This window comes from Mchenga conophoros, linkage group LG3 (assembly GCF_057382185.1).
Source record: "Mchenga conophoros isolate Kocher_MC1m ecotype Shallow Benthic linkage group LG3, M_conophoros_male_GT1.1, whole genome shotgun sequence".
NCBI classification, from domain to species: domain Eukaryota; kingdom Metazoa; phylum Chordata; class Actinopteri; order Cichliformes; family Cichlidae; genus Mchenga; species Mchenga conophoros.
The window spans coordinates 31,520,931-31,540,438 of record NC_140528.1 but is presented as its reverse complement, the minus strand read 5'-3'; the positions used below and the strand labels follow the sequence as shown (position 1 = coordinate 31,540,438).

At 39.0% G+C, this 19,508-nt stretch overlaps 1 protein-coding gene, 1 long non-coding RNA gene and 1 pseudogene across 3 annotated transcripts; 1 reads left to right on the top strand and 2 right to left on the bottom strand.

The window, feature by feature from the left end:
* LOC146578140 (uncharacterized) overlaps positions 1-19,508 on the bottom strand; it is a 105,561-nt pseudogene that overhangs the window by 26,595 nt on the left and 59,458 nt on the right.
* Positions 2,900-7,607, top strand: LOC146578144 (uncharacterized). Its single transcript, XM_085268621.1, has 4 exons — positions 2,900-3,051; positions 3,766-4,113; positions 5,961-6,029; positions 6,116-7,607. The coding sequence occupies exons 1-4, from the start codon at positions 2,940-2,942 to the stop codon at positions 6,250-6,252; spliced, it is 666 nt and encodes a 221-aa protein (XP_085124747.1). The 5' UTR covers positions 2,900-2,939; the 3' UTR covers positions 6,253-7,607.
* LOC146578143 (uncharacterized) lies at positions 12,347-13,966 on the bottom strand. 2 transcript variants are annotated; one of them, XR_014891464.1, is made up of 4 exons: positions 13,812-13,966; positions 13,333-13,368; positions 12,813-12,965; positions 12,347-12,451 (listed from the first exon to the last, which is right to left on the bottom strand). It is a non-coding gene; the product is annotated as an uncharacterized LOC146578143 (long non-coding RNA). The 2 variants fall into 2 exon arrangements; XR_014891463.1 differs by lacking the exon at positions 13,812-13,966 and having other exon boundaries at positions 13,333-13,805.

Below are 19,508 nucleotides of genomic sequence, written 5' to 3'. Positions count from 1 at the left end.
TACTAAAAAACATAGAATTATAAAATCAGAAAGGCACCTAATGTAGCAGGGTTGAGACGACAAAATAGTTAATTAACACACTTTATTAACAACCGATGATTAAAATGACCAGACTCCCTACCACGATGCTACCCTAAAACAATCATAGCTTGATAAAAAAACAAACCAAAAAAACCCTAAACAAAATAGTGGAGACCGGCCACTTGAGGCGGCAACCTACAGGGAGGAGTACCCAAGGGTGCCACCAATTACTCACCCATGTAATTTACACTAAACTCTAAACTCTAATGCATCAGGGAGGGGACTCCACCTCACATACCCAGCCCCTCAACAAGCGGCCGCACCTCCGTTAAAGCAATAAAACAAAGCATAAAACGTTAAACAAATTAGTAAAAGAGATCTACATAAAACAAATACACCCCAAGTTACTGTTCTCTAGAAAAGCATCACATAACAAATAAAACAGCATAAGACAAGACAGCAGCAGTATAGCACAATCCTGCAACAAAAGAGGGAAACAGTCGTCAAGGTCCACCCTACTACATGCCACATTATGATAAACGCAAGAGTCCCACTTACCACTCTCTAAAGGGCAATACTTATACTGAGTAGCTTCCCTGGAGAGATCTACAGCGCTTAGCTGCCTAATGCTCTCGGCCACCTTGGATGGACAAGACTGCCAAATGCCGCCATCTGGTAGTGAATCGCAGCTTTCTTATAAGCCCAGTAATTGTTAACTGGGAAGGTGTGGATGTTAGTGGTGCGTTCGTGGACATCACGTAAGATCCTACCCCAGAATCTACTTGGACAAACTGCCCGAAATGCATTGAGAGAAACATTTCAGGGATTTTGAGTCATTCTGCACTCCAGATGGGTTAATTGGGTTACAAATTTTAATCAGATTAATCATGATGATGGATTAATCCGTGTTGACGCGTTAATTTAGACAGCACTAATAAAAATAGATCTCTATTTCCTCACTCTAAAAAATGTTTTGTTGGCTCAACTCTTTAAGTTACAAACGTTGCATATTATTAAGTAAATCCAGCAAGTAAATTTTAGGTTTGGCTAACACAACTGCTTTAACAAACCAGCATGATTTACTTTGACCTCCAAACACATAATTAAGTTTAAGCAACCTAACATTAATTTAGATTTTCCTAAAATATCAAGTTGACAAATTACATTAGTAATTAGTAAAAAATGACATTACTCTAACTCATTTTTTACATATATTTTACTCTATCCTATCCTGCAAATGGTGTCAAGTTTCTAAAGTAACTTTTCTAAAATCACACATAGCTATTTCATTTATTCCAACTGATTAAATAGTTTATTGCAAAAATTTTTCCAAGTAATGCAATTCCGTGTCATACAACATAAATCAAAGAGCAGCCCTTTAACTGTACTTCAGTAGAATCCCTCCACAAACGACCTCAGTAAGAAAGAAAATGTAGAATGTTTATTACCTGGACAAGGTCTGTTTAGTGAATCAGAAGCCAAAACATACCAATTCACTCCATTTTCTTTACTCCACAATGGTGTCTTCAAATTCCGATTGACTGAACACACCAGGCAATCAACATTGTGTAGAGTCTTGATAGCTGGGAAACAAGCAGAGCAATGGGGCCTGATGATCAACTTTGAGAACCACTATAAAGATTTGTAAATGTATATTAAATAAAACAGTCAATAAACTATGAAGTCTTCCAAATCACAATAATTTTAAATCATGCCCTTCTAAAATACCTCAGAAAACAAACATTACAACGTAAGGCAATTGGTTTTGCAAATCTGCTTATTATTAAGCATTAACTTTAACCTATCAACTTGGTAAATATCGCAGAATAATAAAAAAAAAAAAAAGACAAAACGTTTTAATGTTCAACAACGCAACAAAGGTAACGTATATAAGCCCCATCATTAAGGAACACGCTTTGGGCACACCAAGGTCTTCCAGGACAGTTGTTCCTTCAATCACAATTTTAGGGTGGAAGAAATGCTGCTGTATGTCTGGTGACTACATTCTTTACCACTTCTTCTGGGAACTGTTCCTCACTATCCTGCCAAGTAGGTTAAAAGGGCACATGTCAGGTTTTTTTTTTTTGTTGTACCATTTAAAAATAAAACAAAAAAGTGAGACTTACCTACCAGCTGAAGAGATCCTCCTCTTTTTTTTTTTTTTTCAGATACACCATCAGGCAACGGATTGCGACCTCTCTCTTTGTTTCCATCGAACTCTGTAGAATAAAAAAGAAAACAGTTTACTAGGCGAAAAGTCTAAAATTGTAAACTTATGGGACTTGCAGTGTGTCCACTGTGCAGTGTGTGCAGTCTGGTCCAGTTTTTAAGAAGGTTGTTTCCAAGTTAACAGTGGTGATCCTTTAGAATTCATTATTCAGCTGTGAAAAAAGAAGAAGAAGGACACAATTAAATAGTAAAAAATGTTAATATAATACACAATGTCACCTGAGCAATGGCGGTACATTAGCTAATATCCAATACACTGCTGTAATTTTTCGCTTTTTTTTCTTGAGGTGCCAAGCGGATTACACACTTCAAACTCATCCACATACAAAATGAGGGAAATGGCTGGACTCTCTCCTGATAACAATTTATTGTACCCTGACAAGTGACAAATTTTAATTATAAGTGGAAAAACTGACAATGTACTCTCTTATTTGTGAAGCACGTTTGCTAGCTAAAAGTAATGGCTAGCTAACCTTTTTTTAAAAAACAAAAACAAAAACAAAAAACAACAACTCTACTCTGCTAAATTATGATTAAAACTATCAAATTTTAGGTCTTTAAAGATGACCTTACCTGAAGCCAAGTGTACAAATATAACTTGTAATTCATCTATTTAGAATTCAGTGCTTTGTTATCTTACCCAACACAGTTTCGGGAAAACACACCTCAACTCCCACAAAGTGAGAAGAATGCTTCTTGTGCCCGTGATGATACAAACATATGCTACGGGGTTGCCCTGTGCTGCATGCATGGTCTCATACAAACCTATGGCTAACCAAAGTAAACACCAGAGTGACAGATGTAAGTAATTACAGAAAAAAATACATTGCCTTTTACTTTTGTAGAGTAACAACTCAAATAACAGGCTAAGTTTCAATGTGCATCATGTAGCTGCCATTGTCAGACTAAGCTTATACAGTAAACTTATATACTGTAGATGCTGACGTACTGCAACTTACAACACGTGCAGTTGTTCAGGTGTTGTGGCAAAAACAAAACCAAAAGAAACCCTTTAACCACTTTTAACCCCTGACTTTGACACGTCTTTTTATGTGATATCTCCTGGTGATTAATAAATTAACAGGATTTACTTTGATGAGTTTCTGTTCAGGCTCAAATCGGTTAAAGGGTCTCAGTGATGAAATACTAATAATAACTCCCCAAAAGTATCGAGTCTGTTTTGAAAATGTAAGGAGTAGAAAGTTCAGATATCTGTTTAAAATTGTAGGGAGTAAAAGTAAAAAGGAGTCACAAAAAAGTACTGAAATCCAGATACCAGAAAATTGTACTTAATTATTTACTGCCCGACTCTGGAGATGAGGAGAGGTTTTTATTAGTCGTTGATGTTAAAGTGTTAGAATTGTCATCAGTTACTATGAATCTATGTAATCAATATACACTAATAATGTAACATTACACAGTATTAACCTGAATGAATTTTGCCTCCTGAGGGTTACAGCTGTGAATGATGTCATCAATGGGCATTTTTTTGTGTTTTTATTTGTGTGTCCTCAGTTTCCCAGCATGCCCTGGGTGTGGTGGTGGAGGTGAATGAGGGGGAAAGATCTGTCCTGCTGCCCTGTCAGTACTTTGGGTTTATACCTGAGAATCCCACAGTGATGTGGACTCGCAGTGATCTCCATCCCAAATCTGTCCATGTGAGACAAGACGAAACAGACGATCTCAGAGGACAAAACCAGCGTTACAGCGGGCGCACATCAATGAGACCTGATGCTCTGGACACTGGAGACTTCAGCCTCACTCTGACAAAACCAACAAAGACTGACAGCAGCATCTACACCTGCTCCATCAGTGATGGGAGAGAAGAACGGAGACTGAGAGATATCCAGCTGCAGGTCAAAGGTCAGCCACAAACACCTTGTGTACAGGTCAAAGATCCTTCACAGATATTGAGCTTTAATCCTAGAAACTGAAGCAAAAATTGATCATTGAGATTTTTCATCCAGTTAGTCCTGATGTAAATATTACGCTCATGTTAGGAACCACTCGAATATGTGTGCGTATCAGTGTGATGTGTAAATCAGAGTGTAGCTAGTAACTGTAGTATCCTTAAGGGTAGGTTTTTTAAATTTAAGATTTAACACATTACATTTATCAAAGATTGTCTACGACAGCTGGTTGCTGACATGAATACCTCAAATATGTTATCCTACACCAGATCAGATGTTAGAAGTTATACACACTACAGAAGAGGACAAATTATTAGCCCGCCTATGAAAGTCAAAGGAGCTTGCAAAGAAAAGTGTCTGGACTTCTTTAAGTTGCTTGAAGACGTTTCACCTCTCATCCGAGAAGCTTCTTCAGTTCTAAGGTCAAATGGTGGAGAGTCCCAGATATAAACCTAGTGGGAGTGACCCCCCACAGAGGGACAAAAGGACCCCTGATGATCCTCTAATCGCCTGAGCCAAGGTGTGAAACTGGGCGTGGGCTCCAATCAGCCAGAGTTTCGGGTGTGTTCATTGTGAAACCTGGCCCCACCTTATCATGCGAATTCCTGAGGTCAGATGGCCCAGGATGTGAGTGGGCAAAAGAGTGACCTTTGACCTTTAGATGCAGATGGACTGCTGAGCAGCTCAGCTCCTCCTAGTGTTATCTACATCCATACTTTTTCGCGTATAGAGGCTGACACACACATAGACAGGATTCTTGGTCTGGACCTTGCGTCTCGGACCTCGCATCTGAGTTACACAGCACACTTCTTCATGGCATGGAACATTATGTGTAGTGTAGCAATACACTAAGACACATAATAAGACACAAATAAAGAAGCGCATGAAGAATAACATGGAATGATCTGTACCTTTTATGCAACTTAATAAAATTACACATTTTGTGCTTTTTAACTAAGTTGCTCTGTGAACACAAAGCTAGGCCTAACACACAATGTTGCGGGGCTGTGTATGTTTAATTAGAAAATTACATTTGGTCGGGGGTCCGGTGGGTTTTTTGGTCGGGAACTGTGCGCTCAGTCGGGGGGAATTCGTGAGATTATATAAAGACGTGATCTGACAGTTGCTCGTAGAAGCCGGATGTTGTATTGACAATGTACTCCTTGAATGCAGCTGTGCGAGCGCTAACCTTTGCGCTGTGTTTCTTGTGCCGGTCCTCTAGTCAAAGCGCAATTAAACAAAACAGCAGTTACAGAGAGCGCTGTGATCGGGTGAATGGCAGATGCTATCACATTACCAGGCATTTTAGACAGTCCGACATCTGTGTTTTACAAAGACAGACTGCGTATCTCACCCACCAACCATTTGTACAGTGTAACACCCGTGAGATCGGGGTACCAAGTTACTATCCGCTTCCTCAGCTGCAGTGACGAAGGGCAATACATGAGCTTTTCACAGTTTTCGCCAAACCTGAACACTTGAACACTGGGGTGTATATTATACCATAGTAACCCGTCTACGTGGCGTGTAATGGAGATATGGAATCACACGATGAGTCAAACAGAAATCCCGGCGGGTTGTTGTTCAAAAGTCCAAGCCGCCACAATGCCTGAAGGTCATGGAGCTGACAAATGTAGAATGTGTATATACAAACGAAGAGGGGCAGATGATCAGACATGCTCGCAAACGACGAGGTCTGTTCAATCGAACAGAAGTTCGTGAACATAGCTCAAGAGTCCGCGGATGTTTGTCGCTATTGTAAAAAAATGATAATGATATGTCATGTGCTCTACTCTATAGCCTTGCCTACTTTACAGTTCTTGGAACCCATCAACACCAGTGTTCACTTGATAGACATATCACCACACAGTAAGGGCACAACAATGTTAGCAGTTTTTTTTTTTCAAAGTGTGTTACATATGTCCTAACACTTTTGTTTTTCTTTTAATTTGCAGTTGACAGGCTGAAAAATGCGATGGAAGAGTACAAGAGTACGATAAAAGAGCTCAGTGGCTGTTCAAAAGCTACTGTCGCCGTTGGAGGGCTTATTGCGACGTTGATTGTGATCGTTCTAGGGTTTATGTATATATGATCGCCACTTGGCTTGTATGTGTTTATGTCAAGTGTGGAAATAAAAGAAAATATATCATTGCTTACATGGCTTTTATTAGTGCCACTTTATTAAAACTTTTATTAAATGTGGAGTTGTAATTATTTTTATACATAAATTTAAAATGCGCTCATAAAGAGTTGGCGCTCAGTCCTCTTAAGGTCCTAAGCTTCGTCTGGCGTGAATGTCCAGACGATATATTGTGTAAGGTGACTTAGAGCGCAAGAAGGCCAATGCAAGCACGCTTACAGACACAAATAAGTTCTAGGTCAGAAGTGAGAGATACATTTAGCTTGTAACTGCATTTGTGCTTGCATAGCAACTGTTGATGCAGGACGTGTTAAAGATAAGCATGAAAAGAACAAGTCAACGAGAAACATCTGGAGGGTGAGACGGTTGAAACAAACAGCCATGTATGGTAAAAAGGTTGCAGATAATGGAAACTTGTCTAACTGTCATTAACTGTAACTGATGCATATTATCTGCTTTGCTGACGCAAGAAGGGGCTAAACCCTGACATATCAAAACCATTTTGAAGCTTTTTAGCGGAGATCTACGCTGATGATGCTCCCCATGCGTGTGTTCAATAAAATCATTGTTTGACTGAACTCATCTGGACCAGTGTCAATGGAAAATTGTACTTCGTAGTCAGTATAATCTTTTAATGATATAAGTTTGCATATGGTAGAATACTGCATGTAATCATTTGTGTTTAGAAGTATATAGCTGGTGGCATATTGAAAGAATGTCTCATCCTAGGAGGTCTGTAACACTCCAGGGTGTTCTGGCATTCACCCCCACATCCTACGAGCATGGGAGAGGTCGTACCTTGTCTTATTGTTTTACGGTAGGATTAACGTAGCTATGTCAGTTTTAGTCTAAGTGCCTTTTTTACATATAGATGAACTGTTGGACTTTCCAGACCAGCAGGTTAAGGGAAGTCATTTATGGGGTCACACTCTGACACACACACACACACACACACACACACACACACACACACCAATGTAAGGAACAAACGCTCACTGGAGTTTATAAATAAAGACCAGGGCAGTCCTCAGTGCGAGTCTCAGTTCTGGAGGCTGCCCTTGCTAGCAAGAAATTCTGTGTTTCTCTTCTCTGATTCTCTACTGAAGAAGTATTTTAGAATATATCTCTTAACAACCAGTTTTTGTTTGTTTTCATCCTCAATATAAAAGAATCAGGACACAAGGCACACCTTACCGTTTTTTGTTGTGTGTGTCTTGCATTGTCTGTACGTATTACTATTTACTCCTGTGCATGTCCCTACCTGTATAACATATAAGCTGTGTCAATAAAAGAAGTCAACCACATGAGATAGAGTGATGAATCTGTTTTATTTGTCAACAACCCAAACCCATAATATATATGGGGGCATGATGAACATTAAAGGTACAAATGATTAGAATGTGAAAAAGGATCACACAGCATTTCACTTAGTGGATTTGATGCCAGCGTAATGTTTCACACAATCGATGGTATCTGGAGTCACATGGGAAATCCATATCCACTGGTTGTCATTCAATAACATGCGGGCAGTGAGTCTATCCTCGGGCTGCAGCTTCAGCAGTTTGAACACAATTCGGCTGACGTGTTCACACCACATCACATTGGGCATTACAGTTATAAGATTACGGTTGCAGTCATGATCATCAACTTCATCTGGATCTAGAACCCGTTTGATGAGTTCATCCGTAGCAATGTCCGGATCGAAAAAGCTTAGCGTCTGACATCAACATAACTCTGACATCACTGATCAATAATCAAAGAACACACAGATCAAACTGATTGATCAGCCATCAGAGGAGTCGGATCAATGGAGCTGCTTCTGTTCCTGATGTCCCCTGTTTGATCCTGGACCTGAACTCTCCCTGCAGAGACAAGACAGTCAGACAAGGACAAACAACAACAATAGACCAAAAACAAGAGTGGAGCTGCAAATAAGGCCGAGAGGAACGCTGCAGAAAACTGTTCATGTGTGAATTCATAACTTCATAGATTTCTTTGAGCACTAAAATCAGAGCTGCTTCTATTTCTAATATGACAGCTGTACATTAGAGCTGCAACACTTTAAATGTGAGCCATAAAAACATGATACTCTACAAGTGCATTCAGCTCTGACACTGTCACATCATGAAGGAGACGTGGAAATCACTTTGTTACACAAATCAAAGTCAAATCAGTTCCATGTACTAATGAGAAGTGAAAGGATTGAAGGGTGGAGCAGGAAAAGCTTGTAGAACTGGGGGATCATATATAGATAGGACCGTGGGGTGTGTTTGGAGGTGTGGGGCCGCTCCTGAAATTCAGATACTTTATCTCCAATAATACTGAGAGCCAGGAGAAAGGACAAGAAACGATTCATTCATCTGAGTCTTAATTGTCACATCTGAGAAGTGACAATTATTTCTGCATGTATGACCTGACACTAATTTGACCCCCTCACACCAGGTCAACGAACCACAGCTGTATACTCTTCTCTACTACATCTAACTAGAAGCAGCTATCTGTCTAATGTACAGCATGATACAGACAAACAAGAACATCTCATGTATTGCACTCATACACTGAAAAAAATATGTTGTTGGATTTACTTAATTCAATGGTGGACATTTGTTGCACACAGATGTTTTGCTTTGGCAGCAACTTAAACAATTGAGTTAAATTAACACAATTTATTCATGTTCAATAAACCTGTGCAATTTGTGTTGATAAAATGTGACTTAAACATGTTTTGATGAAGTAATTTGAGCTCTTGAAATATTTTAATCCTTCACAATTTTCTCACGTTATCCCAACACCATTCAATAACTTTTACCCAATACTACTTGGTCACTTAAATGCTACATGTTATCTTCAAATTACATTTTGCTATTATATTCTAGCATCAAATACACAATTTTCAAATGGAAGCCTTATAACAGATTGTATTGTTCTCTTCCAAGATGGTTGCTGGCATCCACCAGTAACCTTTCAAAACAAAATGTCTAATTTCACTGCATTGACAGTAGGTAAAGAATTAAACTGACATTACTCCTCCACTGAATCTATATAAATCAACAGTTAAATAATGTCAGTTCTTCCGTGTTCTCTGGAATCAATCACAGTAAAGAAATTAGACTGTTTCTTTTGAAAAATGTTGGGAAAGAACAAATCAAAACATTCTATTTAAGGCCTCTGACGTCAAGATTCAGTTAAACAACAATTATAACTAAACAATTTGAGGTAATGTTAGTTTCCATTAACATTAAATTAGGTTACTGAATTGGCAAACACCTTCCTATTAACATTACCCATTTTACCCCAATAACTAAAGAAATTAGCACTTGCAGGTCAAAACCTTTATTCAAGAGACGCAAAAATAACATTGATACAGTGACTGTCAAAAAATACAGCACTGATCATACTGTGACATCTTGGTTCAAAACAGCACACTTAGAAATATTCAACGTTCTTTACTTCAACTGAATGAAACTGAAAATACCATTTCACACGACCCATATGGGATATTTAGACTGTATAACTGTTCACGCTACATCTCTTCACTAGTAAAAGAAAGAAAAAATACAAAGAGAAATTTAAAAATGCTGCCAAAATGCTGTACAGAGCAAAAGGAAAAACAAACAACAACAAAAAACGGCTCGTCCTCATGGCAGTTGCAGAGTTTATAAAAATGAACCCTGCGATCCGTTTCTGGAATTGAGCTTCAAAATGCAGCAGAACAAGTGTGAGATTTAAATGTCCTCTCACCTAGAGCTGGTCACCTCACATGCATAACAGTGAGCTTTCCTTGCAGGAGCAGTTTTGTCTCAGTTGTGAGCTTTTCTTGAGAGCTGAGTTGCATCCAACTCCATTACCACCCTTTGAATCACCTCAAAAGTGTAGCAGAGTTGTGATGGGTAACTCATGTTGAAGGAATAAAAAAGGTCCAAACAGCATGGCTACTGCAAAGGTCACGTTATCCAGATCTTGAAGAACTACTATACCCTCGATGATGATGCCAACATCAGAAAAGTCATTGCCTGGTGCATCCTCTGGAGACAGATGTTCATTGTGGTTTTCTCAATCTGTGCAGTGGCCTCAGTCAAGTCCTGGTTAAACACAAAACATTTCTTTAAGATTCCTTTTTAAACTCATCTCTTTTTAATCTACCAGTTCTAATGTTAGAGTAATTTAAACCAATGCAAGCAACATAGTAAATAGCTATAGCCAAAGAGTTGCCTGCCATGCTGCCATTCATGGTCTAACAGAGTTTCTAAGACAGAGTGAAAAACATAATAATTTCAAATGCTTTACATTAGTTTTTGTTAGAAAGACACCGGCCCATCAGAAATCCAGGTTTTGTCACTCAGAAGATGTTAGAATTTAGACTTTCAGCCCCACAATTTGGTTAGCTGTTGGTCTTTTTTTTTTTTCAAACAAAAGCTAATGTAAATACTGGTGGGATTTTCCTTTGTTCACTAGAATGACAAATTTAAAGTTTTTTCACACTGATGTGACCCCTAATATAGGGGGGTGGGGCCTCAAGGGGGGGCGGCCGAGTTCACTACCAGGCCTCATGTGAACTTCAAATTATTAAAGAGGACTACTGGTCCTAACCAGTCCAATGAGGATCAAGTGGATAACTAAATGCATTTTTAAATGTTGCAAAGCCACAATCTACTCATAAAACACTCACCATGAACTCCTGCGTGGAGAAGCAGAGGTGTGGACTCGAGTCACATGACTTGGACTCGAGTCAGACTCGAGTCATTAATTTTATGACTTTAGACTTGACTTGAAAAAATGTTCTAAGACTTGTGACTTGACTTGGACTTTTACACCAATGACTTGGGACTTGAATTGGACTTGAACCGGTTTACTTGAAAAGACTTGATATTTTACCCCAAATATAAAATGGCCTGGATCGCAGCCATTCAAAGATCAAATATAACGTCCCAGAACACTCCAGCTCACAGGTTAGTCTGCTCCAAGCATTTACACGAAGGTCAGTGTTTTTTAGTAGTTAATACGTCATTTTCATAACATAATTAGTGATAGGTTACAAGCAAGTCTGGCGCTGAACAGAAATTGTCGCGCTATGCTCCTTTATTTATTGTGCATAAATAGTGAATTGTCCTGACACAATATTGCGTTTCGCTTCTGTTATTATGGTACATTGACAAAAACATATACTTTTATTCACAGGATAAAACAGGTTTTTTGTATCACTAATTGCCCAGTACGATTACAGCATACAATATTGTTGTCACTGCTACATTTCTGTGATGGGTACCAGAAATTATTTCCACTACTAATTAATTACCGTTGAGCTCAAAGGTCCTATTAATAAACGGTTAAGGAATGTGTATTTATGACGACGATTTGTGAGACTGGTAAACTTATGATACGTACGATGGTCTTTCGTTCTACACGGTGCATTTCAAGGTCCTGCACCCATCCGTCGGTAAACTGTACCTGGGCTTGTTGCAGTGACCGGAAGTTACTAAACTTCATGAGTGTATGCACTCACTCCAAGAACCGTATGATTATAAATATGCATATAAATATGCTAAGATGAGATAGCTGACTTCATCTAACTAGCAAATGTTGTCCAGGCTACGTTGGTGATACAGTTTTTTTTAATGTGTATGATATTTTTGTCATGCGATTTTAAAGCCGGTCCTACAACCGCATCCAAGAATAACATGCAGCTTATCTCAGAACTGTCGGTGAAAATTATTCTTGGAGCTAGGTTTAATTGAGCTGCATTTTAAAGAGGTGCAATTTCACAATTTGTGTATATTTTCTAAGTTCACTATTTTGTCATGTGTTGAGAAAAACACAGATTTTAAAATTACATGGTCTAATATTTACATTTAGCATATAACTGCAACATTTTTTTTCATTTTTTTTTTTTTAAAGACTCGAAAGGACTTGAAATTCAAAGTTTCAGACTTGTGACTTGACTCGGACTTTTACACCAGTGACTTGAGACTCGACTCTGACTTGCCTGACATTACTTGAGACTTGACTTGAGACTTGAGGATAAAGACTTGAGACTTACTTGAGACTTGCAAAACAATGACTTGGTCCCACCTCTGTGGAGAAGATGTTGCAATTGTCTTTCACACGGATGCGGAGCACTTTGATGAGACTCCCTTTGAGCATTAATGTCATCCTAAAGTATTATAACAAAGAAAACAGAGATTTGTGAACTTTTCAGTAGCACAGAAGAAAATGATCCCAGACAAAAACTTAAACCAGTCAACATGCAACACCAGCATCTACAAAGAAATATCAAAAGTTTCTGTTTGACATCAACTTTATGGATATATAGTTTCCAGAACATTTATTTTTTTAAAAAGATAAATTTTTCTCAGTGGGCCAGTAAATGCATGACGAAAATTATGGCATCCTTTCGGTGGAATCAGTACTCACGGGTAATAGTTGACTGTTTCAATGGATGCAGCATAAAAATCTTTTACTGACCTAATGCAATACATATACACTTTGTAGTTAAAGAATTTTAAAGTTCTTACTGTCATCATGGCAGCTACATCCTTTAGCTTTGTGCCCTGTTCCCCCGATCACTTTGCAAACACTTTCAGCAGACTGTCAGAGAGAAACTCAGCTCCGTCAGAAACCTTGACTGTAAAGGCATGGTTGGGATGCACTGGAATGCTGCATTTCATCTAAAATGACATAAAATTATTTTGAAATAACAGCAGGCACTGTGCTTGGTTAATCAGTAATGTTTTGTTGAATAAAAACTGTGTTTCCAGATCTTATGGGATTAAAAAAATCCAAAGATGTTTGTTTCTGATTTGCAACCCAAGAACCCACAAGTTACAACCTCATTTTAGTTCAAGTGTGCATTAATGTGAGTCCAGTAATCACCTTTCTGACAATACATACAGGTTAAACCTATGGCAGATTTTGGATTTCTCAGTTGTATTAATAGGGTGGTCTATTTGAGTATGCATGCACCTAATAATTATAAAAAACCTATTATAATTAAGTTACAGAAACCTTAAGCGAAAATAGAATATACTTTCTTACCATAACACCTTGAACCCACAATCCATCAGCTGACTCCTGGTGAAATGCAGAATAGAGGTCATCTCTCAATGTGCAGCAAAAAAAAACAAAAACAAAAGGACAGCAGGTGAGGGCAGGAGGGGTAGGGATGTAAGCTAGCATAATGCCACTGATGATATTAGCTAAAGCTGTTCAATGTCCAAAATCTCACTAACACCACGGTGCAGTAAATACACAATGTAACTGAAGAGTCAGTTGACAAATCTATTCACACAGAAAACCAAATTATGTTATGAGTGCCTCGTAATTAGGTTTAATGTGATATTACGGCTCTTGTGCCAAAGACAAATTCAAATGAAAAAGCGCCAATTCTTTGACAACAGATAAAACAGCAAATAAGCTAACGGCTCTTTTTTAGCATGTTACATGGCGACACTCTAGACGTTTAACTACATTTGGCTGAAATATGGTAAATATTAATTCAAAAAATCAAGACATACCAAAAAACGTAGAGTTGGCTGCTCGACTTGACTGAGATGGATGCCTTTTTTGAACCACGATCCAAAGCCCGCGAGATGAAATCACGCGTGGTTTCACGAGATTTAACGTTGCTATCTTATTGACTTACTTCACCTGAACATGATATGAACAATTTAATACACCCTTTCTGAATATCATGTAGTTTTTACACTATATAGTTACATTTAACTTTAAAACATGAGGCAATTGCGTTAAATACATGCAAGATGCTTACATAAATCCAAGAGATGGCCAGTCCCTTTTTTTCAGTGTACGCAGAACACGGGAGACTTAATGCAGTAAGTCAAAGAATATAGTTTAAATGTTTGCAAAGCAGGGAAACACAATTATATACATCACCAGTACATCAGTCACACGCTCACTTACACCACTGGAGCCGGAGATTAAATACATCATTACTTAAAGAACAAGACTTCATTAATTATTTCAAAAAAGGAATGGGCAACATATTTAGATAACAATGGCCCACCAGGAATATCACCGTGTGTTCTATGGGAAGCTGGAAAGGCTAACATAATATCTTATTGTTCACATAAGACAAAGGAGGGAAAAAGGCTTGTATTAGAACTGAACAAGACATTCGATCATTAGACTCTGCCTGTGATGCCTCACCAACAACAAGCTAAACCAACAAACTAAAACTAGAATGAAATAATTCACAAGCGAACAGTTTCTGATGCAAAAGCTGCGTTTGGAGAACCTTGAACATGGTAATAAATCTGGAAAATTTCCCCCCAAAACCACTTAAATCTAAATAAGGAAAAAACGCTTCCACTGGGAAGATTCCTCATGATCAACAATAAATACATAAAGATGTTAAAGATTGTTATGAAGCTTTATACTCATCACAGATTAATCCAACTAATGTACCATTTTCTGGATTCACCTCATTCAGTGTCTGAATTCTGAAACAGCCCCAGGTCCACATGGTTTTCCAGCCATTTTACATTTTGGCCTACACTGGCACCTTCTTTTTTCAAGATGGTAATTCAGATTTACAATAATCACACACTATCTCCAAACATGATCTCTGCCATCATTAGTCTGCTTCTTAAACCAGCCCAAGATCCTACGCTTCCATCCAGCTACTGCCCAACCTCACTCACAAATGTAAGCCTTAAAATACTTTGCACTTGCCCAAAGATTATAAAAAAATCTCTCCATTCATAATCCATCCTGACCGAAGATGTAGAGTTCCTCTGAGATAGACACCTGAGAATAACTTTAAAAACTCTACAAAAACCAAAACACAGTGGTGATCTACAACTACCACATTCTTTACACTACTTCTTATCCAACAAAGTGCTGTGTTTCAGAATGGATTAAACCTATTAGACTGGTCATGGCTGGACCAAGAACAAGCACTCTGTGGAAAAGTACAAATCTGTAATCTGCTTGTTAGGCATCATAACTGCTTTAACCCTCCTGCCATCCTTTAAAAAACTCACACCCATCACCCTAGGGACCATTGTCAGCCACGCCATAAAAAGACCATATATCCATATTTTATTCCACTTTAAATTAGCCAACCTTGTAAAACTACTTCTCCCTGAAATATTCATGTAAAGTTTTAATTATATTTTCGTTGTTTTAACCCTTCAAATCCCAGTGTTATTACATGAGCGCCCTGTGTTATAAGCCCCAAAAACCAAAAAACGAAACTAAATATTTCCACAAAAAACCAGTTGAAGTAATATGTGATTGTCATTATAAGTAGGCCTTTAGATGGACCAAAGATTGGCACCAACATACATTTTGACCTGCCATTATTTTTTTTGCATTTTTTTTGCAATTTAAAAATTAAAACTTCAAGGCCCTGAGTCTTCATTGACATCCAAGAAAAGAAGAAAAAATAAAATCATATGATGATAATTTGGGGTTGAAAAATAGCGTTTATAATGGAAGTCAATGGGCAGAAAATGGTCCCCAGGGTGATGGGTGTGGGGATTTCTGCTGCTCAGCCATTTTAGGCTGATTTAAGGAATTCACACTGGAATATTAACATTGACAGGTAAAAACTATCCTGTGGCAAGTTTGGTTATATTCCACTGAACACAGTGGAAATGGCAGCCATTTAACACATAGCAGTGGCACAAAAAGGTCCCAAGAAGGCAGGAAGGTTAAAAGCCTCAATATAAACACCCGGAGAGAATGATTAAAAGTAACAGTCTTCACGTATCCCATTTAAATTTTGAATAATCCAGTAATGTCAGAAAAATGAGCCTTACACACTCAAACACATGCACGTACTCCACAGACAACTCTGCTGATAACTATATACATGCTATTCAGATAAAACTGAGGTAATTGTACTCGGTCCTAAAACTCTTGGTTTGTAACCAGATACTTAGTCTGGAGGCGTCATGTTGGCCTCCAGTAACTCTGTGAGGAATTTCAGACTCATTTACTTACTTCTAGATTACATCAGTTTGAGGAGAATGTCTGCATAAAAACAACTGGATGAATTTGTTTCACTGATCACTGACCAGATCAGCCGACCACCATCAATGAACTACATGGTCACTGATGGTGGTCGGCTGGAGGCTTGTCTCCCTGTATGCCCTGCAGCTGGCTGTGGGGTTTTCTGTGACTGTGGTCATTTGGCGGCTTCCTGGGGGCTGGAGATCTGCAGGTGTCATTTTGGGGAATCTGTGTGAAGACCTTTGTTGTGATTTGGCGCTATATAAATAAAATTGAATTGAATTGAATTGAATTGTGTCTGCCTCGGTTGGTGGTGGGAGTGGTGGTGTTTTTTTAAGTAACGACCCCAATCCTGATGGCAACAAAGAAGGGAAATAGCTCCAACACGCACAAACATTTGATCACACAGCATGTACTTAACTAGATAAATAATTTATTGCTGCTTAGTGATGGTGGTCACGCTCACAGAGAGCCGATGAAAATCGACCAGAAACCAAATCAATATCTGATTGATAATGGAATCGGAATCACTAAATTCTTATCAATTCCAAATCCCTACTTTAAACTTAGTACACTCATGTGCCCTGCCTGGGACGGGGTCCGCTGGTCGCTTGCAGGCTCTTTCATATTGTTGTCTTCCAGATGCTCTGTGCTTTTATTTTCTACTTTTTCTGTTGCAGCTGTAGCAGTCGGAGATTCATTGCGTTTCTATTTGTTGTCTGTCTTTATTGTGTGATGAAAGATTTTTGAGTTTTGTGTTATGTTTATTTGTAGCTTCATTTAAAGGAAGAAGAGCTTGTGAATTGGAACCACCACAGAGAAAGGGAGTGAAAACATATGTGCAGAGGAATGCTGTGACATACGATACTTCCTCCTGTGTTAACAGACAAGTTAACGGTCTCTCTCCTTATAAGGAATGTTTTGTTTTCTATACATACCAAGCTATCTCCTTTTTCAACAGACAAGCTAAAGGTATCTCCTTTTAAGGAGATATTATCAGTTCCATACATGCCACTCCTACTGCTGTGGAAACTTACTTGAAGTATAAATAAAGAATGTGCTAAGAGCCCTGGGCGGTTTTCCTCTGTGTAACATCTGTTCTGCACACGTAGGCAGTAGCTGAATGGTGCAGAGCCGATCGGACCAGGGACGGGGGATCGTCCATGTATATGTACATGAAAAAGATATCTTGAGTCTGAGTTTCTTTGTCTTCTAACAATTTTCTCCTCACATTATGTTTTCTCCCTCCTGCCTGTGTCAGCTGGGACATTATTGCACATGTACTGTAACAACAGAACAACCAGGAGACAAACTGAATGCAGAGCTTGAGAGTCCACAAAACACAAAACTGGGTCAATGATCCAGGAACCATGACACTACTGTCTTTATATGATCTAATCCAAAGCTTGCTTAGATTTCTCATTATGGATGATTTGATTATAAATCAATTAATGGTTCATCCTGTGAGATAACACTTTCCGTTTCTATTTTCCATCACTGATAGTGGTGCCCCAGTATTTTTCTTCTTCAGTGCAGGGTCATAGTTGAGTCTATCCCAGCTGTCGTTAGGCTAAAGCATGCAGCCTGTATAAGATAGTGTAGGTCTAACACAGAGAGAACACAGTGTGTGAACCAATAAAATCCTCTCTGACCTTTGACTCTCAGATTGCCCACTGCTTTCTTAAACACGATGTTTCCCTCTTTGCTGTAGACGGTGCAGGTGTAGACTTGTGTGTCTCTCTCTCTGGGGTGTTTCAGGGTCAGACTGAGGTCTCCAGATTTCAGCAGGTCTTTATTCATCTCTGTTCGGCCTCTGTAATCCTGATCCTGTCTATCTGGCTGATCACAGCCATCCTGATACATGTGGACCTTCCTGTTAGCGTCTCTCCACTTCAGCATCATGAGGTAAATCAAGTGTGGTTTTACAGGACAGCTGTACAAAGTCCTTCCCTGCATCCACCTCCTTCTGGGGGACTGAGAAGACAGTGAAGCACGTGTAAGTGATACAGACAGCAACATCAACACTGATGGTAACATTACCTCCAATTCCACTCCTTGTTTCATCGACTCAGACTTGTGATATTTCCACGTGTGTTTATGTGGAATATCAGAAAGTTTTCATAAAAAAACATGCATGTAGTGATTGTGACTGAGACGTGAGCGCTAACAGCGTGCACATATATGTGGGACTGACTGAGCTTTAGCAGTATGCTAGCCACATGCTAAACAAACATTATGAGAAACTCATGAAAGTCTCATGGATGATGTGGACACTCACAGTTCATCTCTGAGCTTTTACAGTGACCTCTGACCTCTGCCCTGTATCTACAGCACTCACCTCCACTGACAAAGAGCAGCAGGATCTTTCCCTCCCTGCTGTGGACGGTGCAGGTGTACGTGTGTGTGATTGTGGGGTATTTCAGGGTCAGACTGAGGTCTCCAGGTTCCAGCAGGTTTCTCTTCATCTTTGTTCGGCCTTTATAATCCTTATGCTGTTCTTCAGGCTGGTCAGAGCCGTTCTGATACACATGGACCGTCCTGTAATCGTTGTCCTTCCACTCCACTTTAGCGTCTTCGGGCAGGTTAACTGTGGTTTTGCAGGGCAACTGGACAGACTCCACCCCCGATTTCACCTCCACCTGGTAAACTGAGAGAATAACAAAGGACAACATGATTAGGGCTGGGTATCGTCGCTGATTTTCAGAATTGATTTGATCGACAATTCGATTCATTTTGAATCAGGCAGTCAGAAATATTGTAATTCTGATCACGTATCAGTACATTTCCATTTTGTTTATATCTATAGAAAGCTGACTCTTGCGAGACTTTATGAAAGGTGTAAGCTGTTTAGTAAAGTCATGTTGTGGAGCTGTTTCACTGATCAATGACTGAGTCTGAAGGAGGTTTTCTGACTTCTGGAACAAACCTGGAAGTTTCTCTTCAGCTCTCTGTATCAGCTGTTTGTAACTCTCAACTCTTTCAGCTTCTGACACTAAACTACAAAAACAGTTCAACATGCCCAGAATATCTTTCTGTTACCTGGATTCACTTAGTCCATCATTGCGATTCTGATAGAAGGTCACATGAATCATTTAAGTTAACCCAGAGTTTATCCTGCAAGTTCACATGAAAGGGGCGGGGTTTATACATGTTTATACAAGTCCTCAACTTGTTGCACTGACATTCCTGTAACAATGCAACGCACAGTTTGCATGTCATTTAGGGGGTTTTAGTCA